Here is a 27,854-nt window from a genome sequence, read left to right on the forward strand (position 1 = left end):
GGAAGGCAGAGGCTGTGTTCACAACAGGCTCCTATAATTCAGGCTAAATAATACAATATTTGTTTTTATACTGGTCAAATTTTTACATACTTCTGGGATACCAGTCCTGAGTCTTATTTTGATTTTTCTTTCCTTTGCTTATTTTCATGTTTGGTATGAATAAAGGCAACCTTTTGTCTCCCTGCGCTTTTCAAGTAGGCACCTTTTCTCTCTGAGCTGCATCCATAACAAAAACACTCCAGTGATCTGCATCAATCAGATCTTCAAAGGACACTGGAATCAGAAACTGCAAAACGAGGAAACCATAACTACAATCTCTGAATTGAAGTTCCTATTTTTAACTTAAATTAGCTAAAAATTTCTGATATTCTGCTGAATACCTAACTGCATTAAAACTTAAAACTTCCAAATAATTTCACAGGAGTGAATACATATTTGATTTAATCTCCAACAAACAGAAGTGTCTTGTTAGATATTAGATATTGGACTTTAAAACTATTTTACTTTGTTTCAAGAAACTATTTCTGCACGTTTACCAAGAAAACTAAAGTCTGTGAAACTTTGAAAAACTAAGGTGAAATCCAGTGGAAAGCATTTCCTTCTGAGGGTTATTAATCCCAAGTACCCTATTGTTTTGTGAAGTGCCCTTCACCAGCTGTGCCTGCTTTGGCCCAAAGCAATCAAGAAATTAGAAAGTATTTTTAACCTTGTTCCAAGTACATCTGGAGAGAGTCAATGGAATTGCCCCTCCCACTGGGAAGCAGGGAAGACATCTGAGCAGCCCCTCACCCTCCAGAAACTGCCCTTTGAAGCCCCCAAAACGACTGCAGTGGCCCAAAATGCCTCAGAGAAGTAGAGAAAGTCAAGACTGGCATGGGAGAATTGCTCCGTCCTCCAACGCTGACATCACTTGCAGAACCCACAACGACCATCTTCCAGGGCACTGGGCAACATATAAAACATTGGGGTAGCCCCTCATCCACCAGGAGCTGCCTGTTGAAGCCTCCAAATGACTGCAGCAGCCCATAAAAAAATCAGAAGAACAGAGAGAGTCAGGGCTGGCATTGGAAAATCGCTCTGCCCGACACTGATGTCACTTGTGATGCCCAAGGCAACCATCTTTCAGAGCACCGGGAAACAAGCAGGATATTGGGGGCAGCACCTCATCCACCAAGAACTGCCCATTGAAACCCCCAAATGACTGCAGCAGCTCAAAAACCATCAGAGGAGCGGAAAGAGTTGGGCTGGTGTGGGAGAATCGCTCTGTCCCCCCGAAATGCTGATATCACTTGCGGCGCCCGCTCAGACATAATTATAGCAACTAATCACACCTACAGGCTACAGTGAATCAACCTTTGAATGTGAGCCAACTCAGATACAATTACAGCGCCTAACCAAACTTAATCGCTATGCTAATCTCTGAATGTGAGTTCACTCAAATACATCTACAGTAAACCCCCGCGAATTCACGGTTCACAAATCGTGGACTCCGTAATTTGCAGTATTTTCCGATCGCCTCTTCCTGGTTCTAAAGTCATGGTTACACCAATCAGGAGCTGCTTTGACTCACTATCTGGCGTATCATAGCAGCTCCTGATTGGTGTAACCATGACTTTAGTACCAGGAAGAGGCAGTTAGAAAATGTGCCTGGCTTCGTAAGTACAATTTAAGCATCCACCGAAGCCCCAGCTGCCCTCTCCTGCCTTCAATCAGCTGAAAAACCGTATTTGCGTTTTTTTTAAATTTGCAGGGGTTCCTGGAACAGAACCCCTGCAAATTTCAGGGGAGTAATGTACAACACCTACCCAATCTATCTTCTCAGTGAACTAACCAAAATGAGTTGGTATCTCATAACAATTCTCTGCATACTGATCAGCACTAGATGAACCAAAGCCTACTCCACTATTCCCAACAGTGGATCAAATAAACTTTCAGAACACACAGTCCCATCATGGAGTCACCCTATGATAAACTGCACCAACCACATGAATTGGGTAATCCCAATGCTGGTTGGACCCCCAGACACAGAAAACCATGCCACAATCGATCACTAAAGCAAATCGGGACAACCTAATCAGAATCCCAACCACTTAAATTAATGAAATTATACTTACCTCAATCCCATGTGGATATGTTAATGCGAGATCAGTAGTCAACAAGACTGAAATTATAAAAGAGCTGCTCGATGAATTGCAACCTGGCTTGCGCTTCTGAAAATCACTCTCTATAACAACTGTGCTTCCTGTCTCCAACACTAATTCAGCTCCATTTGAAGCAGACTCCAATATGGCATTCTCAGAACCAAATCAGCCTGCATTCAATCACTAATTCTCAGGAATACCTGCTTTGAAAAAAAAGAACTCTCTCTCTCTCTATCTACGTAGGCCCTTAGAGATGGTTTCCACAGCTACATCATGCTCACAGACCTGAGGTCTTTGCCCACCCACTCTGCCCCTCATTCCACCCGTCCCTAGGCTCACATTACACTTATACACCCACAACTACAAATTAACACTAATTATGGCTTCCACTACCAATCCTTAACAAATTATCTCACCGCTCTAACTACTGCACACACCTGAAATCTAAACCAGCAACAAAAACTCTGCATAATACCCTAAAACTAAGAGCTCAAACCACAACACTGCTCCTGTGATTCCATTTATTCACTCTCTCTACCCATCTACCACTGAAGTAAATAACACAAACTCAAACTTGACCTTATCTAAATGTGTGCTATCTTTGAAGCAGTACTCAGCTATCACCAGTTATACCATAACACAGCTTGGATAGCCTTAAGAGTATTACAACAGAAATACAGACCAAGGCTTTATAACCCCAACCTAGCCACCACAGTCATTCATAATTATACTACCTTCATAATGCCAATGCCACAATCTCCTACTCTCCTTGCCAGCATATATTCCTCCATCCTAGTCATCACAGGCCAAGGTAGATATGGTGACCTGAGTCACCTTCCCCGCAGCAAATCCTTAGCACACAGACCCTGCTATCTTAGGCCTATCCCCCTTACCCCCACCTTTCTCACCCCCCCCCCCAATTTAGTTTATACCTTTTCCAGCAGTAACTCAAGGGAAGTTATAGTCAGGTATGGTAGGTGATTTCTTGTTCCTAGAGGGGTTACAATCTGTTTGTACCTGAGACACTGGAGGGTTAAGTGACTTGTCCAAGATCACTAAGAGTTGACAGCGAGATTGGAACTTGGCTTCCCTGGTTCTTAACCCACTTCTCTATTAGACAGCTACTGCACTCCAGAACATAAAACCACACATATCAAAATCCTTACCAAAGTCCAAATAAACAAACAACACCTAATGCACTGCCTTGATCTTCGACGCTGGTGAACTCAATAAGCTCAACTGAGTTTAACAAGATCTCCCCTCTTGAGGAGCCACATTGTTAGGATTTTGTTCACTTTTACTTGTTTCAAGGTATTAAATAATGCCTTTGTTTGTCTTTCAATATTTGCCATTACTACACTACATCAATAGGACGGTGGTTACCTGGTTCTTCTTTTTTCTCACTTCTGAGAGGCGGGAATACATTTTCTGTCTTCCACTCTGTCTGGGTCTTCCCTGTTACTAATGAGAAGTTGATCAAAGTTGTGAGGGTTGCAATCAGTACTTGAACCAAAGATAATAAAGTCTCCATTCCTTGTGTTGGGGATGCTGCAGGGCCAGCACTCACAGCCCCTTTAGGGTGGAGGAAGGCAGTCATAGTCATTGCACAATGGCAACACCTAGAGGTTGGATTTTGGGTCCATGATTACAGGGTTCCAAGAAAGTGCCTTGGTGTGTGACTGAAGGTCATCACTGCAATAACTAAAATAAAGATTTATGCCAGATCCAAGCCCTGGTTCCAATGAAATGCAATAAATAGGCTCACGGGCACCCTTTCCTCCTAACAGCCAACTGAAATATCTAAAATGCTGTATGGATGCAGTTAAAAGCAATTCTGCCCCAGTTATCAAACTGAATGCTCAACTGATGCAAACAATACATTTTAATTATTAGTATCTGTCAATGAGCTCCATCACAACTGCTTTACAAGTTAGTATCCTTAAAATGCACACACCGTCACATCTCAGATGTAAGGGCTTTCGGCACTTGGACTCCCTGTGAACTGAAAGAATTAGGGGAGTATGTATAATGTTATTACTCAGTTAAAAGTAAGCAACGTGAGTCAGGTGGAAAAATCTGGGAAACAAAATATGGCCCACGATAAGGAAATGTCGCATCTAATCACAGGCTCTGGTTTTCACATCAAGAGGATTTCTGCTCACCCTTAAGTCTTCCACATAAAGGATATGTTATCTTGCCAGCACATGATTATCACCCCCATTTTAACATAAGGAAATTAAAAGACACAAAAGACGTACTCTACCTTGCAGAGCGTTATCAGCAGCTTCATCAGTCTGTAAAAGAAACAGAAACCCGAGCTGAAGGACAGATTGCACAAGCAGCGAGAAATGGTATTGAATGAAGGCAATTTGTCCAATGGTACTGTAGGGATTTCATGCTAAACTACCATTAGAAACCACAATTTTTAAAACATGTGATTTCTAAAACACAGAATCCTGCAATAAGCAATGACAGAATTCATTTAGACCAGTGGTCTCAAACTCGTTGCCCGCCAGGTACTATTTTGAGGCCCTCGGTATGTTTATCATAATCACAAAAGTAAAATAAAACAGTTTCTTTATCATATGTCTCTTTAGCTATAAATTACAATATTATTATTAAGACTTAGCCAAAAGGAAAGATTTATAAACTATAAAAAGCACAGTTACTTACCGTAACTTATCCAGGGACAGCACGCAGATATTCTCACTAGAGAATGACACGGGGAAAAATTCTGTCCCCGTCACCGCCCCGTCCCACCATCCTCTGCACCGCCCCGTCCCTGCTGGTCTTTCACCGCCCCGTCCCCGTCTCTGCCGTCCCCTTCACCGTCCCCGCTGTCTCTTTCACCGCCCCGTCACTGTCCCTGTCTTCAGCATCTTCTCCTCTCCATCCCCTCATCCCCAGGACCCTTCACGCGGTCCAGCAGCTCCATCCCGCCAGCCAGCCATGCATTTCCCTCCCTCCCTCCTTTTCCCTTACCTTTTCTTCTTGAAACTGGCAATTTCTATAAGGCTACGAGCTGTATTACAGCCGGAGCCTTGAAGTCGCATCGGGTTGCCTGCTAGAAAAGTCTCCTCCGATGCAACCGGAAACAGGAAGTTGCGTCAGAGGAGACTTTTTCCAGCAGGCAATGCGACATGACTTCAAGGCTCCGGCTGTAATATAGCTCGAAGCCTTACAGAAATCGCCAGTTTCAAGAAGAAAAGGTAAGGGAAAAGGAGGGAGGGAAATGCATGGACGGACGGCGGGAGTGAGTGGGCTGCCGGATCGAACCCTCATTCACCGCACATTCACTACTTGTTCACCGCCCCGTGCTACCATTCATCGCTCCACGGGGCGGTGAATGGCCTTGTCCCCGAACTCGCGGTGACCTTTTTTTTGGGTCACCGTTTTGGCGGGTTACCCATGGCTAGCCGCGGGTAACAACCACCGTGTCATTCTCTAATTCTCACATGCGGGTGATGTCATACATGGAGCCCAGATGCGGACAGCCTCGCAAGCAGACTTGCTTGTAAAACTTTAAGAAAGTGCTCGAGTGTCTTCCCGCCCGACGTAGGGCGCATGTCTCCTCAGTTCAGATAGCTAGCTAAGAAGCCAACCAGAGGAGGAGGAGAATATCCACTCTGGACGAGGGAATGGTGTCTTTTTATGTATAGTGCTATTCCTCCACCCTTCTTATGGGTCCTGTCTCTTCTATAGAGTTTGTACCCTGGCAGTACTATGTCCCATTGGTTATCCTCATTCCACCATGTTTCCGTGATTTCAATGATGTCTAGGTCCTCTTTTTTGGCTTTAACTTCTAATTCTCCCATTTTGGTCTTTAGGCTCCTTGCATTTGTGTACAAGCAATTTAAGTCCCGGTCTTTTCTTTTCCCTGCTGGTTTTTCATGTGTTTTGCTCCTCTTGCCATCCCCTATTTGGGCTGCCAGTCCCTGATTTCTGCTCCTTTCTTTCTCTTTTTTTGATGTATCTTTTTCGTCCGCAACCTGATTTTCCGATTTCTCCTGTTCCTCTAATTTTATCTGTTTGCCCCTCCTGTTGGTCAACAGTTTCTGTTGTTTGTCTCTTGCATGTTCCCAGCATTTTTCCCACTCAGTATCTTCTTTGGATACTCTTGTCCGAACCGTCGACGTCAGGTCGACTGTTGGCTTTCCTCTTCTTCTCAGTTTAAAGCCTGCTCAATTCCTCTCTTGACATTGTTTGCTAGCAGCCTCGTTCCTGTCGTGCTCAGGTGTAGTCCGTCCCTCCTGAACAGCTTGTTCTACCCCCAAAAAGTTGTCCAGTTCCTCACAAAAAGGAATCCTTCTTCTTCGCACCATCTCCTCAAGCAATAAACGCATGGTTGAGGAGATGGTGCGAAGAAGAAGGATTCCTCAGTTCAGATAGCTAGCAGAGAAGCCAACCAAGAGGAGGTGGGTGGGACGTGAGAATAGCTGCCTGCTGTCCCTGAATAACAACTGTTACGGTAAGTAACATTGCTTTATCCCAGGACAAGCAGGCAGATATTCTCACTAATGGGTGACCTCCAAGCTAACCACAATGGGATGGTGGGAGAGTTGGCAACTTAGGAGAATAAATTTTGTAATACTGTTTGGCCAAACTGTCCATCCCGTCTGGAGAAGGTATCCAGACAATAATGAGAAGTGAAGGTGTGAACCGAGGACCAAGTGGCAGCCTTACAAATCTCCTCAATCGGGGTCGATCTGAGGAACGCTACAGAAGCTGCCATAGCTCTGACCTTATGGGCTGTGATTTTTTTGTCAAGGGGCAATCCTGCCTGGGCATAGCAGAATGAGATGCAAGCCGCCATCCAGTTGGAGATGGTGCGCTTGGAAACGGGGCGTCCCAACTTGTTCGGGTCGAAGGAGATGAAAAGTTGAGGAGCAGTTCTGTGAGGTTTGGTGCGTTCTAGGTAGAAAGCCAAAGCATGCATACAGTCCAGAGTATGAAGAGCAGATTCTCCAGGGTGAGAGTGTGGCTTCGGAAAGAATACTGGCAGAACGATGGATTGGTTAAGATGAAACTCTGAGACAACATTCGGGAGAAATTTCGGGTGGGTGCGGAGAACCAACTTGTCATGATGGAAGACTAAAAGGTGGGTCCGTGACCAGGGCTTGGAGCTCACTGACTCGTTGAGCAGAAGTGAGGCCAATGAGAAACACCACCTTCCAAGTGAGCCTTGTGAAGAGGTTCAAATGGAGGTTTCATAAGCTGTGAAAGAACAACATTGAGGTCCCAAACCACTGGAGGCGGTTTGAGGGGAGGGTTGACATGGAAGAGTCCTTTCATGAACCTGGAAATCACCAGATGAGCAGAGAGAGGTTTCCCTTGAAGAGGCTGATGGAAAGCAGCAATTGCACTAAGATGGACTCGTATCGATGTAGACTTGAGACCAGAATGAGAAAGGTGCAAAAGATAATCCAAAACTGAAGACAAGGAGGAGTGTTGTGGCTCATGATGATGAGAAAAACACCAAGCAGAAAATCTAGTCCACTTTTGGTGGTAGCATTGTCTAGTAGCAGGCTTCCTTGAAGCTTCTAGGACATCTCTCACAGGTTGAGAAAACTGGAGAGGGGTTACGTTGAGAGGAACCAAGCTGTCAGGTGTAGAGACTGCAGGTTGGGATGAAGTAGAGATCCCTGATGCTGTGTAAGCAGCGATGGAAACACTGGTAGAGGGAAGGGCTCCCTGCTGCTGAGTTGAAGTAGAAGGGAGTACCAAAGTTGTCTGGGCCACCGTGGAGCGATCAGGATCATGGTGGCATGGTCTGACTTGAGTTTGACTAGAGTCTTCTGGATGAGAGGAAATGGAGGAAACGCATCTAGAAAGAGATTCGTCCAATCCAGAAGAAAAGCATCTGCCTCGAGGCAGTGAGGAGTGTAGATCCTGGAGTAGAACTGAGGCAGTTTGAAGTTGTGGGGGGCTGAAAAGAGGTCTATCTGAGGAGTTCCTCACTGAGAAAAGATGTGATGGAGGGGCATTGAGTGGAGGGTGCAATCGTGAAGTTGCAGCAGATGACTCAAGTTGTCCGCCAAGGCATTGTCCGCCCCCTGAATGTACACATCTTTGAGGAAGGTGTTGTGGCGAATCGCCCAATCCCAAACTTTCAGAGCTTCCTGGCAGAGGGAGGCCGATCCCGTGCCCCCCTGCTTGTTGACGTAATACATGGCGATTTGGTTGTCCGTGCGAATGAGGACCACCTTGTTCTGAAGCAGGTGCTGGAAAGCGTTAAGGGCATTGAAAATCGCTCTGAGTTCCAGGAGATTGATGTGGTGTTGGCGGTCCGTGCTGGTCCAATAACCCTGAGTGCGGAGATCGTCCAGATGAGCCCCCCAGGCATAAGTGGACGAGTCGGTCGTGAGGACTTTCTGGTGGGGGGGGCATTTGGAACAGCAAACCTCTGGATAGATTGGAGGATAGCATCCACCAGCGAAGAGACTGTTGCAGAGCAGGAGTGACCTGGATGTGTCGAGACAGAGGGTCGGATATCTGCGTCCACTGAGATGCAAGGGTCCACTGGGGAATCCTGAGGTGAAGTCTGGCAAAAGGAGTCACATAAACTGTAGAGGCCATGTGGCCCAGGAGGAATATCATGTGTCTCACCGAGATGGACGGGCGAGAGGACGCCAGGTGGCAAAGATGGAGGAGAGCTTCCAGATGTTCGGGAGGGAGGAACACTCTGTTGGGTAGTATCCAGAACAGTTCCGATGAAGGGAAGAGTCTGGGAAGGTTGAAGATGGGATTTCGGGAAATTTATCTGTAACCCCAGATGTTGTAGTAGCCAAATCGTCTTCTGGGTTGCGAGGACGACTCCCTGAGACGTGGAATCCTTGAGCCAGTCGTCCAGGTAGGGGAACACCTGGAGGCCGTGGTTCCTGAGCGCTGCGGCCACCACTACCAGGCACTTGGTGAAGACTCTAGGTGACGAGGCTAGGCCGGAGGGGAGCACTCGGTATTGAAGATGAAGATGTCCCACCCTGAATCTGAGGTATTGACGTGAAGCCGGATGAATGGGAATGTGGGTGTAGGCCTCCCTGAGATCCAGAGAGCATAACCAGTCATTCTGCTCGAGGAGGGGATACAGAGATGCCAGGGTCAACATGCAAAACTTTTCTTTGACCAGAAACTTGTTGAGTGCCCTGAGATCCAAAATGGGGCGCAGATCGCCCGTCTTCTTTGGCACAAGGAAGTACCGGGAGTAAAAACACTTGTTCTGTTGGGCCAAAAGGACTGGCTCGACAGCCCCCAGCTGTAGTAGGGCCTGAGCTTCCTGAAGAAGAAGGGTGGTCTGGGTCAAGTTGGAAGGATATTCTCTTGGAGGATGTTCCGGGGGAACTTGATGGAATTGCAGGGAGTATCCCTCCTTGACGATGGAGAGGACCCAGATGTCGGAGGTAATCGTCGTCCATCGATGGTGAAAGTGATGGAGACGACCTCCAATCGGTGGTAAACTTGAAAACAGCAGAACGACAGAAGTTATGCCCTCTTTGAGAAAGTCAAAAGGGCTGAGGAGCCTTAGGGGCAGCAGACGAATGTGGCTTCTGCTGTAGCTTTTGAGGATGCGGTCTCTTAACAGACTGACGGATGGGCAGAGCCTGTTTAGGTGGGTAACGCTGCTGGTAGATGAACGGTGGGCGTGATGGACGAGGAGGAGCAGGCTTGGGCTTCGGACGCAGGATGAACTGGAAGGACTTTTCGTGGTCCGAGAGCTTCTTGGTTGCCGCCTCGATGGTTTTGTCGAAGAGGTCTGTACCAGCGCATGGCACATTGGCAAGCCTGTCCTGGAGATTGGTGTCCATGTCGATGGTCCTAAGCCACGCCAGCCGGCGCATAGCCACCGAGCATGCTGTGGCCCGAGCCGAGAGCTCGAAGGCATCGTAGGAGGACTGCATCAATTGAAGCAGGAGTTGGGACAACGAGGCCAGAACCTCCTGGTACTCAAACTGTGCTCTGGGGTCCAGATAGGGCATGAACTTCTGGAGTACAGACAGGAAGAATTCAAAGTATGTGATGAAATGGAAGTTGTAATTCAGAACTCTGGAAGTCATCACGGAGTTCTGATAAATTCTCCTGCCAAATCGGTCCATGGTCTTGCCCTCACTACCAGGTGGAATGGCGGCGTAGACCTGGGAGGGGTGAGACCGCTTTGGTGAAGACTCCACCAAAAGGGATTGATGGGAAAGTTGGGAGACATCGAACCCTTTGTGGTGAACCATGCGGTACCTGGCATCCAATTTTCCCGGCACGGCGGAGATGGAATAAGGTGTTTTGAGGCACCGCACAAAGGTCTGGTCCAGCAGCTTGTGTAAGGGAAGCTTGAGGGATTCAGCCGGAGGTTGAGGAAGGTGCATAGTCTCTAGGTATTCCTTCGAAAATTTAGACCCTGTGTCCAGGTGTATGTCCAAATCAGTTGCCATCTGCCAGAGGAACGAGGAGAAGGACAGCTGATCAGCCAGTGCGGGGCCCCGAGAAGGACTCGAGGACGTCGAGTCCTCTGGATCCAATAAGGATGGGGACCGTAGTGGTGATAACAATCCCAGGGTGTCCTCGAGCTCCGGCATCGGAAGAGGTGAAGTAGCCAGTGGTGAATACTCGAAGAAAAGCTGCTTCCGATGAGGCGAGGCGTGCCTGGAAGAGTGCCTCGATGAATGCCTCGAACGATGGTGCGAGCTGTGCCTGGAAGTCGGCCTCGATGGGTGAGGCGAAAGGGTCTTCGCTGAGGCCCCCAGATAGTGCATGGGGCTGGGAGCAGTTGATCGAAGCAGCGGTTGTTGGCTGTGCTCGCCCCGAGAGACTCGTAGAGGCTCGAGTCCCGGTATCGGGTGGATCGGCTCCAATGGAGGCACTCGCAAAGACTCTGCTCCTTGCATCGAGTGGATCAGTTCCAGTGGAGGCACTCGCAAAGACACTACTCCTTGCATCGAGTGAATCGGTTCCAACGGAGGCATGGGCAAAGACTCTGCTCCTTGCGATGCATGCATCGATGCCAGACCAGACACTCGCAGAGACTCTGCTCCCTGTTGAGTGTGTGTGTATCGCTGAGGCACCGGAGGCGGCTCGACCTCGCGGGAGGCCTCCATGTGCCCAGGCTGGATTCGGGAGAGAAGCTTGGGCCCTATGGTGGTGAAGAGCTCAATGAATTGCTTCTCTAACAAGGTCTGGAACGAGGCCGGCAAGGTCGGATCTGCATCTGCAATGGGACCGCCTGCACGGGCCTCGCGTTCTTTGGGGGTAGTGTGTGAGTGCTTGGGCCTAGAAGCCTTGGGCACTTTTAGCACTACCGGAGGAATAGGCTGCTGTGCTACCTGATCTGAAGAGACTGAGGAAGGCATCGCAGCAAGCGCTGGAGTCAGGGCCGGCACGAACGATGCAGGCTTGATGAGACTCAGTGCCGCAGAGGTGGAAGGCTGGGGAGCAGCAGATGAAGTCGAAGGTGAGGGGCCTTTCGATGAAGACTGCTCCGTCGAGGACTCCATGCTGAACAGTGACTCCCACAAGACGCAACGGCGGTGAGTGTGGAGCAAGGCCGGCATGATTTCGGAAGATGTTCAGGCCCGAGACACCGAACACAGCGTCGATGAGGGTCCGTTAGCGAAATCACGTGCTGGCACTTGGCACACTTTTTAAAACCGATGATAGGCCGGGACATAGGCCGGAAAAGCTCCGTCGCAAGATCGAAGCTGCGGGGCTGCGGCTACGTGGCCTGCCCGGTCGAACGGATGGAAGAAATTTTTTTTTTTTTAAACAATAAAGAATGACGAAAATCAGCGATTAAGAGAAAAATAACCCAAAACCGTGGATTTTAGAAGGCACAAGTGAAAAATCTTCACGCAGAGAGTTGAAGACGGACTTCTTGGCTCCACCGAAAAGTAAGAACTGAGGAGACGCGCCCTGGTCTGGGCGGGAAGGCACTCGCGCATGCGCGGTGCGGGAGACTCGAAACTTCGAGTTTCTTCAAGGAAAAATGCTTGTGAGGTGTCCACATCGGGGCTCCGTTGGATCACGTCACCCATTAGTGAGAATACCTGCCTGCTTGTCCTGGGATAATCCTTTGTACCCTGACCGTCGGCGGTCAAGTTTCAAGTTTATTAGGATTTTATATACCACCTATCAAGGTTATCTAAGCGGTTTTTACAGTCAGGTACTCAAGCATTTTCCCTATCTGTCCCGGTGGGCTCACAATCTATCTAACGTACCTGGGGCTATGGAGGACTGAGTGACTTGCCCAGGGTCACAAGGAGCAGCGTGGGGTTTGAACCCACAACCCCAGGGTGCTGAGGCTGTAGATCCAACCACTGCGCCGTGGGCGGTGGAAGAAGACTGGGCTTCCCCACTGCTCCTAGCCGACTCGCAAGACACTATTGGCAGGGAGCTCTGGGTGCCTGCAGCCGCTGCTGACGGATCTCCTCCACTGCACCGGCCTGAACACGGCTTGCACAGGCCAGCCGCGAGTGCCTCACATCTGGAGCACAATTAGCACTTTTTCCCTTGAGAAGTGCTCATTGCTCCATACGCAACCTAGCTAGATTTAAAGTGCCAGTTAGTGCAAAAATACAGTAAAATACAGTAAATTTAAAGGGAAACAACCCTCCAGGCCGGCACTACCTCAGGATATTTTTTTTTAACAGAACAGACTCATAGGCTCTCAAAGCAGTATGCCTTGCTTGAATTAAGGGGCAAGGCTTACTGCTGAGGCTCCTCTAAAAAAAATGTGGGGAGGTGGAGAAAACGGGGGGAGGGACCCCGCTCGAGACCCGCCGGGTTTGATACCCCAAACAGGGCCCACCCAAGCTCAATACGGCCAAAAACAGGGACCTGAACCCCCTAAACAAATTCCAACAGCCCTACCAAGGAAGAAGGGTACAGCTCACTCAACATCTGCTGGAGACTGAAAGAAGACTGATAGAAATAGGGGAAGTTATCTCTTATGTACTATTCCACAGTTTTATTTCAGTCTCCACCTGCTGGTCATGATTGGAATATATACCCTCTCGTAAAAATTACCAGTCTGGAGAGTGCTAAAGAAAATTCACGCTATGCGTTTGTAAAAGAGGGGTTAGTATCTGAATGATTCTGAAGAGCAGAAGAAAATGAATTTAATGCAAGTGGTTTCAGATTACCTAAATTACGTACCCTAGCTCTTACCTGTCTTATGATGAAACAGGAATTGCTGTTGCTGCTTTTGGGATCTTTCACTTTGTGCTGCGGCAGAACATGGATGCTATGCTATGCTGTACTTCAACCTGACCCAACTCTACCATTAGTGACCTGCATATGAATGATCCCAGGAGCAGGAAATAGCCCTCACCAGTTTGAAAAAGTCTTAACTGTCTGGGACTGCCTTGATTTCCAAAGTTTTAATGCCATTAGCATGCACAAGCTATCTCAGGAAAACACTTACCTGCATGGTGCTCTGGTTATATCCATATTGGGGGTAATTATAGTTGTAAGTGCCAGTGTTTTGATTATAGCTTCCCCACTGGGTGAAATAGCTCTGAAACTGCTGATAGTAATAATTGAACTGATAATTATATTCCTCATTTGGCGACCTCTGTCTGGAACTTAAAATAAAAATTAAAAAGTTATTAATCTCTTAAAAGAACATTTCTTTGAAAGCAAATTAAATCAGCATCTCAGGCTAATGCACAGTTACATTCCTGTAATGCTGGGCCCTGCACTTGAATTCCCAAGGCCAAAGTAATATGCTGCTTTTAATGCTGTTTGCCAGTATTTAGAGGGGTGTTCTGCACAAGGTATCTTTTAAAACTTACATACCTCTGTGGCACAGTGGTTAGAGCTACAGCAACAGCACCCTGAAGTTGTGGGTTCAAATCCAATGCTGTTCCTTGTGACCCTGGGCAAGTCACTTAATCCTTCCAAAAATACCTCTCTTCTGGAATCTTTAAATAAACTTTATCTTGCAGAAATGGTGGTGAAAAGTCTTCTTCCCCACTTCGTCTCTGATATATTTTTAAAGTATATAATCAATTTGCCTTTGCGCGTGAGAAGTAATGCCGAGCAGTCCATAGCACTGACTCAGCTACATAGCGAAAAGCCAGCTAGCTTCCGTCGGCAGGGACCGGCAAAGACAGCGGGAGAATTACCGTAATAAGCTGCCTGCAATTCTACTTGAACCCTGCCTAAGCTAAGTTCCTTGTATTATCTTCATGTCATTGACTGTATAAGTTTTGAAGTAGCATGATATATTAACTTATCAACATACTAAAGTGTTGGCACAGAACAACGACATTAGGCAGGAGGGAGGTGGAGCCAGTGAGAAGTTTTCCCTTTCTAGTGCAGTTGTTCAGTTAACATACTATACAACGCACGAGGATCTGAGGCTCCTTCCCCTTTTTGATTGATTATATACTTTAAAAATATATCAGAGACGAAGTGGGGAAGAAGACTTTTCACCACCGTTTCTCCAAGATAAAGTTTATTTAAAGATTCCAGAAGGGAGGGGGGTGGGTATATAGTTATAATATAGGTTCAATCAATATCTATGAATCTAGCACATGTATGTTATTTTTTTGATTGCAATATTTGTGAAAAGGGTGGGTGGGGGAGGGAGATAATTTAAGATGACAATAGAAAGAATTTCAAGTGATGTGTATGATTCAATTGATGTAATATTGTGTACTTGATGGAAGATGAAAAATGAATAAAGAATTGAACTAAAATAAAAAAAGTTTATTTAAAGATTCCAGAAGAGATGTATTTTTGGAAAGATTTTTTTCTTCTCTCTTATTTCCTGTATATATAATTTTTGATACAAGTCACTTAATCCCCCATTGTCCCAGTTATATTAGGTAGAGTGTGAACTCACCGGAACAAATAGGAAAAAATGCTTGAGTACCTGAATGTAAACCACTTAGGTTATAAGTGGTATATAAATACTAAATACTTTCCCTCTGTCCCACATCAAACTCCAAGCTGTAGTTTACAATGTCTTTACTTTCCTAGTATAGTCCCTGCTTCTACTAACTGAAAATGAAATCTATTTTTTTTTTAATCACTTCACAAAAAAATTATTTGATACTAAACCATCATTTTAAATATTTACTTTTTATATTCTCTCCTATTAATGAACCCCATCAAAAACATATCAATCACATATGGCAGGGCATGCCCTATTAGAAATTAGTGTCCTTTCAATGTGTGGAATGCACAAGCTCTTTGGTGATTATGGGATTCCAAAGCTTGATCTATTTATTTGCTCAAACCTTATGTTCTTTTATACGTAAGAAAAAATTAAGTAATTACTATGCATTTCTGTCTCCAATTGTAGAACACTTACGTCTTGGGTATAGCTATAGTTAAGTTGATAGGTTTCGTCCCCAGTCCAATAACTCCCTGGCACTCAGAAAGAACTCTCTTTTGATCTGCTTCATCAGAAAATTTCACAAACGCAAAGCCTCTATAGGGGAAAATAAAATAAGAGAAGGCTGAATGACAACGTCTTGAAGTGCACCAGGCAGAACTCAACTATCCAAACTACTTGCATGTAACATCTATACAATCCTAGTGTTCACAGGTTCAGATCCACATATGGCCAACCCAACCAATCATCCATCCAAGGTTCTTAAAATGACAATTACTGGGTCAGGAACTGGATGAGTGGAAGGCGACAGAGGGTGGTGGTCAATAGAAATCGCTCTGAGGAAAGGGATGTTACCAGTAGTATGCTTCAAGGTTTGGTTCTTGGGCCCGTTCTTTTTAACACTTTTGTAAGTGATATTGCTGAAGGGCTGTCAAGTAAGTTTGCTTCTTTGCAGATGAAACTAAAAAAGTGATTAGGTTCTTACCTTGATAATATCTTTTCCAGTAGATAGGGATGGTATGCTGAACCACAGGGTGGCCAGTCAAATGTGTGCAAGACAATCGCACGCACTATCAAATGCATGCAAGACAATCGTGCGCAAGAAATGGGGGGAGGGTTTCAACTCACGACCCATTGAGTGTGACACCCCTGAGGTCGAACGGACCCCCAAAAGGATCCCCCCCCCCCAAGCTCAGTCCGGCACCAAACAGGGACAAGGCCACTAAACAACTTCCAATAGGCCTACACTAACTGGCATAGCTTACCACACCTACTGAGACTGAGAACAGATTGGTTAGACTAGAGGAAAGCACAGTTATTAGTATTAAAGCCAAAGTTTTGTCTCAGTCTCCACCTGCTGGTCATGGTAAGCTATTACCCATCAGTGAACTGTACCAGTCTGGAGAGGCACTAAAGCATATCAATTTGCCTGTTGGTTCTGTTAGTTAATTTTGCAAACTCATTTGTAGGTCTCCTCTCTTTACTGGCTTGTGATCTTTATAAAATGCGTATATTTGGAATGCTAAACAGAACTACATAAAAACACATTCTTTCTTTACAAACTGAATGCCAGAATAAAATAAGGGATATCTTAATGGTGTTTGTGTGTCACTGGTCAACTATATACTACTCTGCTTTGTTATAACTTTGCTGTATAATTAACAAAATCTGTTAACACCCAGTCTACCTCTTCCTTGTGTGAAGGTGGAAGGATCACTACTTGACCACAAGTAACTAGGAAAAAAGCAATCCTGGCTTTTCCAACTTCTGTTTCACAGGATTCCAATATGAAGTATCTCTACACAGTTTCAAAAATTAGAACAAATTTAATTCAGGTGGCTATTATGCAGAGGAGACAAACACAGGACTTAAGAATGAGGCTTACCTTGATATACCAAATTCATTCAACACAACAGTTCCTGCTTTGAAGGAGGCATAAGATCGAGCAAAGAAATTTTGCAATGTGTTGTCGTCCACTTCAGGGCTGAGGTTTCTGACAAATACACAGTAGTCTGAGCTAGAAAGAATGTAAGGATAGATAGAGGCTTAGATATGAACTTTTTAATAACACAATAATGTAACCCTAATTGGATAATAGCCAATAATATCCGAAGAATAACAACACTAAAGAATTGGCTAGCACACCTGGTCCTTGGAAGAAGAAAGTCTAAAGGAGTAAAGCAAATCTATAAATTTATAAATAATGGACATCAGTATGAGCCCTTGATGAATCAACGTAAACCTCTGGCTCAGGCAATATCTCAAAAGGTGACCAGCACCAGACCGTAGTCTAAATGAGAATAGCCTCATACATCATGTAGTCCAAAAGAAATTGATAAGTGTATAAATCAAATCACACTCCCAAAGAAAAATAGACTTTTACACCAAGGAGAAGGGGTTATGAAGGCATAATAAATACATACACTCCCTAAAGACCCACCTAATAAATAAAGGAATAAATAAGTTGATGCTATAAAATAGTAGACCATACAGTGAACAACTATAATAAAACAATACCTATGTATAAAGTGCAAGTGATGAAAGATAAATACTTAATAAATAATCTAGAGAAAAATACAAAGTGCGAAGTGCTTGCTAATAATTCATAAAATACAAATGTATATATATCAATAAGATATGACAAAACAAGGGACGATATAAATATAAAGTGCAAATGCAAGTCCCCACTAACAATCCATAACATGTGCCATTTCATATAAAGTGCAAATGCAAATCCTCACTAAAAATTCATAGCATAAATAGCATAACTAACAAGAATAATGGGAGTTCAAATTGATTGAAAAGTCAAATGCAACAAACAAAACTCTAAAGGAAAAAGAGGATTATAAAAATCCCTAGCACCGGTTATAAAGGGAGTTTTTTTGCTAACATACAAAGAACTTTAAAGTGCCACAAACACACCAAGCAATAAATAATGAATAAATAACTTCAGTCAGTAAGCATTCAAAGACACACAATGGCCACGATAAGCCACATTTCAAAACTATCCTAACATCACTCATAGATATCACCACTCGATAAATCACCACTCGACAGAGCTCCGTTTCGCCACTTCATCAGGAGCAGAGATTGTTTGAGAAAAGAATAAAGTGGATAAAGGACTGACATAGACTACTAGGTCTGACGGTGGAAAAATCTCAAGGTTCCACAGCATGCTGCAGTCAAAAACAGTGCATTTGCACTTTATATGAAATGGAAAATATAAAAATTTTATTAAAATATGGGAGCCATTAACATCTTTTTGTCATGATTAAATGCCATTTTTCTATTAATTATACACCACTTAATGTTGGGTGGGGGGAGGGTTTCAAGTGAAGGGTTTATGATCTTATAATGAATAATGGGCTTTGAGGGAGGGTGGGGGGAGGGTTATATTTCTATTTATAGGATATAATGATAAGTTGTTCAAGTGGTCAAATTAATAGTGTTTATTATGAATTTCTGTACACTTGATGAAAGTTTAAAAATCAATAAAGAATTTAAAAAAAAAAATTCAAAATTGCCGACGGACCCAAGTTTACTTCACAAAACGCACTAAAAACCACATTTCTGAAACTTTAAAAATTACAAAAATAATAAATTTCAGCTGGGGGAACATAGAGGAACACTAGGAAACCTTCAAAACCCCTCAAATTTAACTTAAAAGATTGATTTTGGAGCTTGTCATCTCCACTGTACTCAGTTTACTGGACACAGACAGACTGCAGCTGCTTCCAACCTTTTCAATGGCCAGTTTAGAATTCATTGCCACACTGCTGGAAATTTATCTTTCAAGTTGATCTTCAGGCTGCTAGTCAAACACCCCTATCTGACTATGCCTCCACCCCTGCGGACCACCGGATGTGCATCTGGATGGGCAGAGGCGTGAAAACGCAGGCAGTATGCTCCGGAACACTGCTGAGCCCCCTAAGCGCACTACACAGTTTGCGCTCGACCCCCAGCTTAACAGGGAGTGAGACTAGGTCAGGGACAGCCTTGAACTCCAAGGAAGACTAAGCAGACTGGCTAACAGGTATCCCGAAGGGATCAGCCTGTCAGCTACAGACCAAAGTCTGTGAATTTTCAAGCAGGGAGCCTGTTAAAATTGCTTGAAACGCAAAAGAACCGTGAAAGGAAACGAAACTTCATCAAATTAAAAATAATAAATGTGGGAGAGCAGAACTCTAACACCTGCAGCCATGCATGAAGAAGAGAAAGACTGATGGGAGGAGCTAAGCTAACCTATGAAGTACTCTAGCGGCGAAGTGGAAAACCTGGAATGGTTCTCTTCTGCAGTCCATGCAGGTAAAGGGAAATAACCTAAGGTCTAGAATGTCTCACCTATTGCACTGGAAATTACTTTATCCTAAAGCAAAAAAAAGAAATAGAATTTTTTTTTTTTTCTACCTTTCGTGACCTTAGAATTACAGGGTTCTAAGTGACAATTTTCAATATTTTTAACTCCGATGACTTCCGGGTTCTATCTGACTTGCAGATGTTACAACACTCACGAGGATTTATTGCAACTTAACCGTTCCTTCATTTCATAAGAAATTACATGGTTCTATGTACAGAAATTAGTCTATACATGGGATTACAAGGTTCTAACTGCGAACCAACTTTCGGTACAGTTAGAACCATGTAATTCTAAGGTCAAGCTTTGTTGTCTGGTTTCTGCTTTCCTCATCATCTCCTCATTCAATTCATTCCATCCACTGTCTGCCTTCTCTCTGCCTTTTCCATTGCTCTGTTACTGTGCCTCTCCCTCCACCATCCCCATTGGTCTGGCACTCATCTTCTTCCCTCTGCTCCCCCATAGTCTGGCATCTGTCTTCTTCCCTTCCATCTTTCCTTCCCTCCCCCAGGTGGTTTTTAGCATCTCCTTTCCTCCCCTCAGATCTGGTATCTGTCTCCCCAATCTAGCATGTGCCCCAGGTACCACAGTTAGATTGTGAGCCTCCCAGAACAAATAGAGAAAATACTTAAGAGAACCTAATTACTATTCAATATATTGCAAACTGCTTTGTGTGAATCTCTTCATGAAAAGATGGTTAATAAATCCAATAAATAAATATATACAACTAGAATATTCATCTCCTTAAATGTGGCTGCTGTACAACAAAAGATAAAAAATGGGAACATATTGTCCTGCACTGATTCATAAATGCGATCATAATGTTTCTCCACTTTGATGCGGAAATATGAACAACTGGGAGACTTGGTTTGAGAAAGATGATGGAAACTGGAGTCTGGATGCACTAAAATGGTCCTTAAAATCTTGTGGCGCAGACAAACAGATTAATCCAGTTAAAACCATAGCAATGGAGATTCAGAGAAAATTAGAGTATATGGAAAATAAGCAGATAAGGAATAATCTGAGGTTGCTGAATTTTCCTAAGTCTCCATTAATTCCTGGCATGGAAATGGTCCTAAGATAATTGAGAGAGACTTTGTTAATACCAGTGGAAAGTTTACCACCAATAATTAGAGCACAATATATTTCCTTGGGGGAAAAAACAGGATAGTTCTACCCCTACGGGACCAGTGGAAACTGAAAAAAGTGCAATAAAGTTAACATTTTGGAGAACTCACTGAAAGTGATAACTGAGAGATCTACACTTATAGTGACATTTGCATTGGAGTTTGATAGAGACTTAATTTTTCAAACTTACTTTAGACATATGAATGAAACTTTTTTCAGTTCAATCATCCCAGTGTTTCCTGATGTATCTCAAGTGACACAGAAAAGACTTCTTGATTTATAGACCAAGGGTCTTGGCTCTGGGTGCATCTTTTGTTTTAAAATTTGCTGCTAAATGCTGTGTCTCATTAGAAGGGAAAAATTTTCTTTTTTTTTTTGATCTGAAACAACTGTTGGAATTTATTGTGACTAAAGAGGGGGGGGGGGGGCAGGAGTGTATTGGTTCAATAGTGTCACCCGCAGTTTAATGAACCGGCTCTGGGAGATTATTCTCCTAATCTGTCCTCATGATATATGTATAATTCTTTTTTTATTTCTTTGTTCTTGGATCATATAATTTGTGGACTAAATAATTAATAATGATTTCTTAGAATGTTTAAGTTTTTGCTTTATATTGGCCATGCGTAGTCCGACCAAGAGTGGTACATTTCATTTCTAATCTGTATTCAAGTAGATTTACTTGTTTATATTTTGAAAATTTGAATAAACAAAATAATTTTTTTTAAAAAAAGATCATTTCATCAATAGTACATAACTCAAGAAGGAATTTTGGAATCTCTGGAAACACAAACCATTGAAAGATAACAACACAATCTGCAACCTACAGGCAGGTGTCCCTTTGAGATATATAAACCTAAAGTGAGATATAGATTCCAGATAGCCTTAACTTTGCTTCACTTTCAACCTATACCTATAATTGGATCCACTGTCAGTGAAGAAGGCAACTTCCAGAACAGAACTATTTTGTTTTCTGAATCTCTGCAAGTTGCGAAACATTCATCAGAAGCTCATATTTATTTCATTTGTTCATGGCATTACAACCTACTAAGATGCAAAAGAAAGAATATTGTTTTGGTTTTGTTACAGGTGATGCTACACTTCCTGAGCGCCTGATGTTGCAGTGACTGCAACTTCCATTTTGCTCACCTTTTCTCCGGTAATTTCTCACGGATTGAATAGTTCAGTCTAAACTGCTTAGGCTGCAATAAGAAAAAAAATAATAATAATAAGATTATGGAAAAGTCACCTTCTTATCTTTCATCTCTCTAAATATAAATCTCGCCACAGTGACATCAGTTCTCTTTCACTGAACGAGCAAGAAAAGCATGAAGGCAGGTTTGCACACGAGAGGTCAACAGATGCAGCAAGAGCTTCTCGTTCTCACCACCAACTTTTCCCAAGATGCAGCATATGAGTAAGGGAAGAATGGTATCAGACCTTTTAAACACCTTCCCCCAAGAACATACCTTGTTTGGTTTAACATAAAAGTATCACTGGACAAGTCCAAAAGAACAGTTACTTACCATAACAGGTGTTATCCGGGGACAGCAGGCAGATATTCTCACATGTGACTGATATCATCCACGAAGCCCAGTATGGACAGTGTGAAAAGTGAACTGTCAATTTAAGAAACTTCACAACTGCTGCACTGCGCATGCGCGAGTGCCTTCCCGCCTGACGTTGGCTCATGGTTCCTCAGTTCCGTTAATCAAGAAGCCAACCAGGGGAGGTGGGAGGGATGTGAGAATATTTGCCTGCTGGCCCCGGATAATAATAATAATAATTTTATTTCTTATATACCGCTGTACCGTGAAGTTCTAAGCGGTTTACAGTTGAAACAGAAGAAATGCAATAAGTAAGATTAATTAAGATGAAGAGAGAGTACTTTGAGTTCCCTGACTGTCCCAAAGGCTCACATTCTTGCTAAAGTACTTGAGAAAAATAAATTAGTTAGGTTATAAACATAGAGTTGAAGAAGGTAGGAAAACAGTTCATAGGAAAATTAATTTTGAATACATTATACATTATATATTGTTCAAGGCGGAATACAAATTATAGGAGATTTGGTATGTAACTGTGCTTTATCCTAGGATAAGCAGGCAACCTATTCTTACATGTGGGACTCCCTAGCTTACTGAAATGGGATGGAGGGAGAGTTGGTCATTAAGAAGAAAATAAATTCTTTAATACTGCTCGGCCAAAACGACCATGTCATCTTGAATAGGATTCTAGACTTAATTCTTATACATTCTATTTTTCTTTCTTTTACTATTGATATTGTAGTTCTATCTTTTAATATTTTTATATATTAATTTTATGTAAACCGCAAAGATGTTTTCCTATTGCGGAATATTGAGTGTAAAATAAACTTGGACAGTAGCTAGATATGAATGTGTGAATTCAGGACCAAGTAGGTGCTTTGCAAATTTCATCAATGGGAATGAAACGTAAGAAAGCTATTGATGCTGCCATACCTCGGACATAGCAAAAAGAAATACAGGCTTCTAGCCATGTGGAAATAGTTCTTTTGATTACAGGCTTGCCCAATCTGTTAGGATCAAAGGAGATGAACAGTGGCTTAGTTCGTTGTATGTAGTAACCCTAGGCATATTTACAGTCCAACGTGTGAAGAGCAGTTTCTACAGAATGAGTATGAGACTTTGGGAAGAAAACTGGTAGTACAATGGATTGAGTTGAAATTCTGTGACCACTTTTGGAAGGAATTTAGGATGAGTGCAGAGAACCACCTTACTATGATGAACACTATGAACAATGGGTCCGACACCAATGTTTGGTGTTCACTCACTCAACTGGAAGATGTGAGAGAAATCAAGAAGACCACATTCCAAGTGAGAAACTTGAGACAAATATAAGCCATTGTTTCAAATGGTGATTTCATCAAAGTGGCTAGGACTATATTAAGATCCCAGACAACTGGAAGAGACTTGAGTAGAAGTTTGGAATTGAAAAGTCCCTTCATAAACCTGGAAACAAGAGGATGAGAGGCCAGAGATTTATTGTTGACAGGAACATGGAAAGCATTAATAGCACTCAGCTGAACTCTGACCGAAGTGGGTTTTAGTCCATGATTGGAAAGATGGAGAAGGTAATCTAATACTGAAGATAAAGAAGATGGAGCGTCATAGTGTTGGAGAGTGCACTTAAATATTGAAACGTGTCCACTTTTGTTGATAACACTGCTTTGTAGGTGGTTTTCTGGAAGCAGATATAATGGCTTATACTGCGTCAGAGAGATTAGAATCTGTTTAAGTTATGTTGAGAGGTACCAAGCTGTGAAGTGTAGTGATTGCAGATTGTGGTGTAAAAGAGACCCTTCACTCTGAGTGAGCAGAGATGGAAAGATTTGCAAGGGATCTGGATCCCTGGAACTCAGCTGAAGAAGATGGAAGTATCAAGGTTGTCTGGGCCACCGAGAAACTATCAGGATCATGGTGGCTGACTCTTGTTTTGAGTTTGGTCTTGAGAATGAGAGGGACTGGTGGAAATGTGTATAGGATCATGTCTGTCTTATCCAAAAGAAAGGCATCTGCTTCCAGACAGCTAGAGAAATATTGCCTGGAACAGAATTGAGGCAATTTGTGACTGCGGGGGAGGCAAACAGATCTATCTGAGGAGTCCCTCATAGTGAAAAAATGTTGCGTAATACTTTGGAGTTGAGAGTCCACTTGTGCGGTCAAAGAAATCTGCTGAGTTTGTTGGCTAGAATGTTCTGTGACCCTTGCACATATATAGCATTGAGAAATATGTTTCGAACAATTGCTCAGTTCCAAACGTACTGGCTTCTTGACAGAGAGAAAGCGAGCCTGTTCCTCCTTGCTTGTTGATGTATACATCACTACTTGATTGTCCATTCAAACCAGGACGACCTGATTGGAAAGAGTGGTCTGAAAGGTTTGTAGAGCATTTTTAATTGCTCTCAGCTCTAATAGGTTGATGTGTAATGTTTTCTCTTGAGCAGACCAGAGACCTCACGTGTGCAAAGACCATCCAGGTGCGCTCCCCAGGCATACATAGAAACATAGAGTATAACGGCAGAAAAGAGCCATAGGCCCAACAAGTCTGCCCACTCGAAGAACCCTCCCTCTAAGAATTTCCCGGAGTGAACCCACTCCAAGAAACCTTCCTCAACGAGAACCCTCTTTTTAAGCATTTCCCCGGAGCGAACCACAGATACATGGGCATATCTGTGGTGAGCACTTTCAGATGTTGAGGGATGTGAAATAGTAGACCCCTGGAAAGACAGGTCAGATCCATCCACCACTGAAGAGATTGCCGAAGAGGTAAGGTGACTGTAATCTTTTGAGAGAAAGGATCGAGAAACTGAGATCACTGAGATGCTAGGGTCCACTGAGCTGGTCTAAGATGGAGCCTTGCAAAGGGGTTAACATGGACTGTGAATGCTATGTGTCCCAAGAGCCACATCATCTGTCTGGCTGAAATGATTTGCAGAAGAAAAAATTTTCTTGTAAAGCTGAAGCAAAGTGTCCTGTCTTTGTTGAGGTAGGAAAGTCCATAAATGAACAGTGTAGATAAGGGCTCCTATGAATTGCAGTTTTTGGGATGTTTGAACATAAGAACATAAGAATAGCCTTACTGGGTCAGACCAATGGTCCATCAAGCCCAGTAGCCCGTTCTCACGGTGGCCAATGCAGGTCACTAGTACCTGGCCAAAACCCAAGGTGTAGCAATATTCCATGCTACCAATAAAGGGCAAGCAGTGGTTTCCTCCATGTCTTTCTCAATAACAGACTATGGACTTTTCCTCCAGGAATTTGTCCAAACCTTTCTTAAAACCAGCTACGCTATCCGCTCTTACCACATACAGGCAACAGATGTTCATGCCATCACAAACGCCATCTTCCACAGAAATTCGCACATGCATTACATGTTTATTTAGCACCATAAGGTATACATGGCACTGTACAGATAGACATGAGAGACCCTGCTCAAAAGAGCTTACAATCTAAGCAAGACAAATAAAAAGCAAGGGCAAATTAGGGGAAGTATTTATTAACACCTCAAAAGTGGGTTTGTAGATGTGGTTTAATTGAAATAAGAGACTGATGATTTATCTAAATGTGTAATGATGTAGGAAGTTTTGCCCTACACAACAATCTACATGAGAAACAGGAAATAGGGTGAGTGGAAGGACTTTGGAAAGTTGACTTTGAACCCTAGTTGTTGAAGAGTATATCTTGAAGCGAGGCAGCTTTTATCAGCCAATCGTCCAGATATGGAAATACTTGAAACCCATGAGTACACAGGGTTGCTGCTATGACCACTAGGCACTTAGTGAATACTCTTGGAGAAGAGGCCAGGCCAACTGGCAGAACTTTGTATTGGCAGTGTTGATGAGCAACATGAAAACGCATAAGTTTCCAGTGAGCAGGGTGTATGGATATATGTGTGTAAGCCTCTTTGAGGTCCAGGGTGCATAGTCATTCATTTTGTTCTAGAGGATGGTATAGAGTTTTTAGAGATAGCATGCAAAACTTTTCTTTGACTAAGTATTGTTTAAGTCTCTGAGGTCGACAATTGGTCAAAGACCTCATGTCTTTATTGGGATTAGAAAAAACCTAGAATAGAACCCCTTTTTCTACTTCTATGGCATTTAGCTAAAGCAAAGTTTCGATTTCCTGAAGAAGGGACGTCTGTTGTGAAGTGAAAGAGGAATCCTTTGGAGGGTGATTTGGAGATATTGTTAGGAAATGGAGTGGGTAACCCTCCTTGATGACCTTTAGGACTCAAGAGTCCGTCGTGATGAGAACCCAACGTCGATAATATAATTGCAGTCGACCTCCGACTGGGGAAGAGGCTGAGAGGGAGATATGGTGGTCATACTCCATAGAAGCACATCAAAAAGACTGAGCTGGCTTTTGAGCAGCCAAAGTCTGGGTCTTTTGAGGTCACTGCTGCTTTTGTCTCTTCTGTGATGGTGATTTGGAAGAAGAGGATGTTGCAGGGTTTCGTCTCTTGAAGGAATAAGTAGCAGACTTTGGAGCAGACATAGATGGTTGACTCTTAGTCTTTGATCTATTCAAAGAGTTCCAATTCTACTCATGCTGAGTCAGCTTTTGAGTAGCAGCCTCTATTCTAGCACTGAAGAGTTCTTCCCCCACACATGGAATGTTGGCTAAACGGTCCTCAAGATTAATAACCATGTCAGAGACTTGTAGCCAAGCAAGACATCTCATCGCAACAGACATGGCAGATGCTCTGGATGACATTTCAAAAGCATCAAATGCTGTCCTTGTCATATATTTCCTGGTTTGTAGAAGACTGTGGGGTCCATTTTTAAGTTAGTTGATCATAACAAATTGCTGAAATCCTTGGATGCTATTGGTATTCATTGAAGAGTGCTGGAATGGTTCCATGGTTTACTCACAACACAAACTTATCAAGTTTGATTTAATGATACTCTTTCAGGTAATTGGAGCAATCCAAGTGGAGTCCCTCAAGAGTCACCATTGTCCCCTCTAATCTTTAATGTCCATGTCTTCATTAGGAGAGAGGCTAACACATCTGGGAATAAAGTTGTTCAGTTATGCGGGAATTATGATTCCTATTTTATATTCTCTTTCTCAAGTCATCTACATAGTCACATAAGTACTTAGACTAATGGAACAATGGATAACCAAATTTAAACTGAAATTGAATTCAGAGAAACTGAAATTCTTCTTCACCTCTCCACGCCAAAATCATACCAAAACATCTCTGACAATAAACAACATAACATATCCAATTGACTTAACAATTAAAATCTTAGGTGTAATCTTGGACCAGAATCTGACCATGAAGATCAGGTGGATGTTCTGGTAAGGAAGGGTTTTCATACTTTATGGAAGCTCCGCTCAATCAGAGCATACCTTGATGTCACCTCATTCAGTCTCTTGGTTTAGTCTCTGGTCTTGAGTCAACTAGATTACTGTAACATTGTTTATTTGGCAGGAATATTGAAAAACTTGCAGAGATTGCGCATTGTCCAAAATGCAGCAGTAAGACTGATTTTCAGGCTGAAGTCTGACCATGTCACTGCCTTCTTCCGTGAATTGCACTGATTGTCAGTAGATGCTCAGATTAAGTTCAAGTTCAGATATTTCTGTTATAAAACCCTATTTGGCCTTACCCCTATTTACCCCATGAATTCATTCTCACTTGTCACTAGTAAACATACTAGACCCTCACATGCCACTTTCATTTTTCTATCTGTAAAAGGATGCAAATTTAAACAATTCCACCAACATCTCATCCTATCAGGCGGCATCCTGGGACAAAGATTTAAATTTCTTAATTATGACTTCCAGCACTTACTTAGATTTCAGGAGGCATTTGAAAATATATCTGTTCACTAAGTATATAGGAAATTAAGTTATTCTATTTAATTGTA

General features: G+C 43.3%; 1 protein-coding gene across 3 annotated transcripts in view; it reads right to left on the reverse strand.

Annotated features, from left to right (window-relative positions):
- The window catches only part of LOC117366181 (tRNA selenocysteine 1-associated protein 1-like), a 56,608-nt gene that overhangs the window by 2,452 nt on the left and 26,302 nt on the right, over positions 1 to 27,854 (reverse strand). Inside the window, exons 4-9 of one of the 3 annotated variants that reach the window (XM_033957366.1) lie at positions 21,593 to 21,645; positions 16,850 to 16,981; positions 15,442 to 15,561; positions 13,546 to 13,705; positions 4,405 to 4,435; positions 3,525 to 3,596 (exon numbers count right to left, since the gene is read on the reverse strand). In XM_033957366.1, coding sequence (XP_033813257.1) covers positions 3,525 to 3,596; positions 4,405 to 4,435; positions 13,546 to 13,705; positions 15,442 to 15,561; positions 16,850 to 16,981; positions 21,593 to 21,645 — 568 coding nt within the window. Of the gene's footprint in view, positions 1 to 3,524; positions 3,603 to 4,404; positions 4,436 to 13,545; positions 13,706 to 15,441; positions 15,562 to 16,849; positions 16,982 to 21,592; positions 21,646 to 27,854 lie in introns of all 3 variants that reach the window. The other 2 variants (XM_033957365.1, XM_033957367.1) reach the window with 2 other exon arrangements.

Source organism: Geotrypetes seraphini, chromosome 8 (assembly GCF_902459505.1).
Source record: "Geotrypetes seraphini chromosome 8, aGeoSer1.1, whole genome shotgun sequence".
NCBI lineage: Eukaryota > Metazoa > Chordata > Amphibia > Gymnophiona > Dermophiidae > Geotrypetes > Geotrypetes seraphini.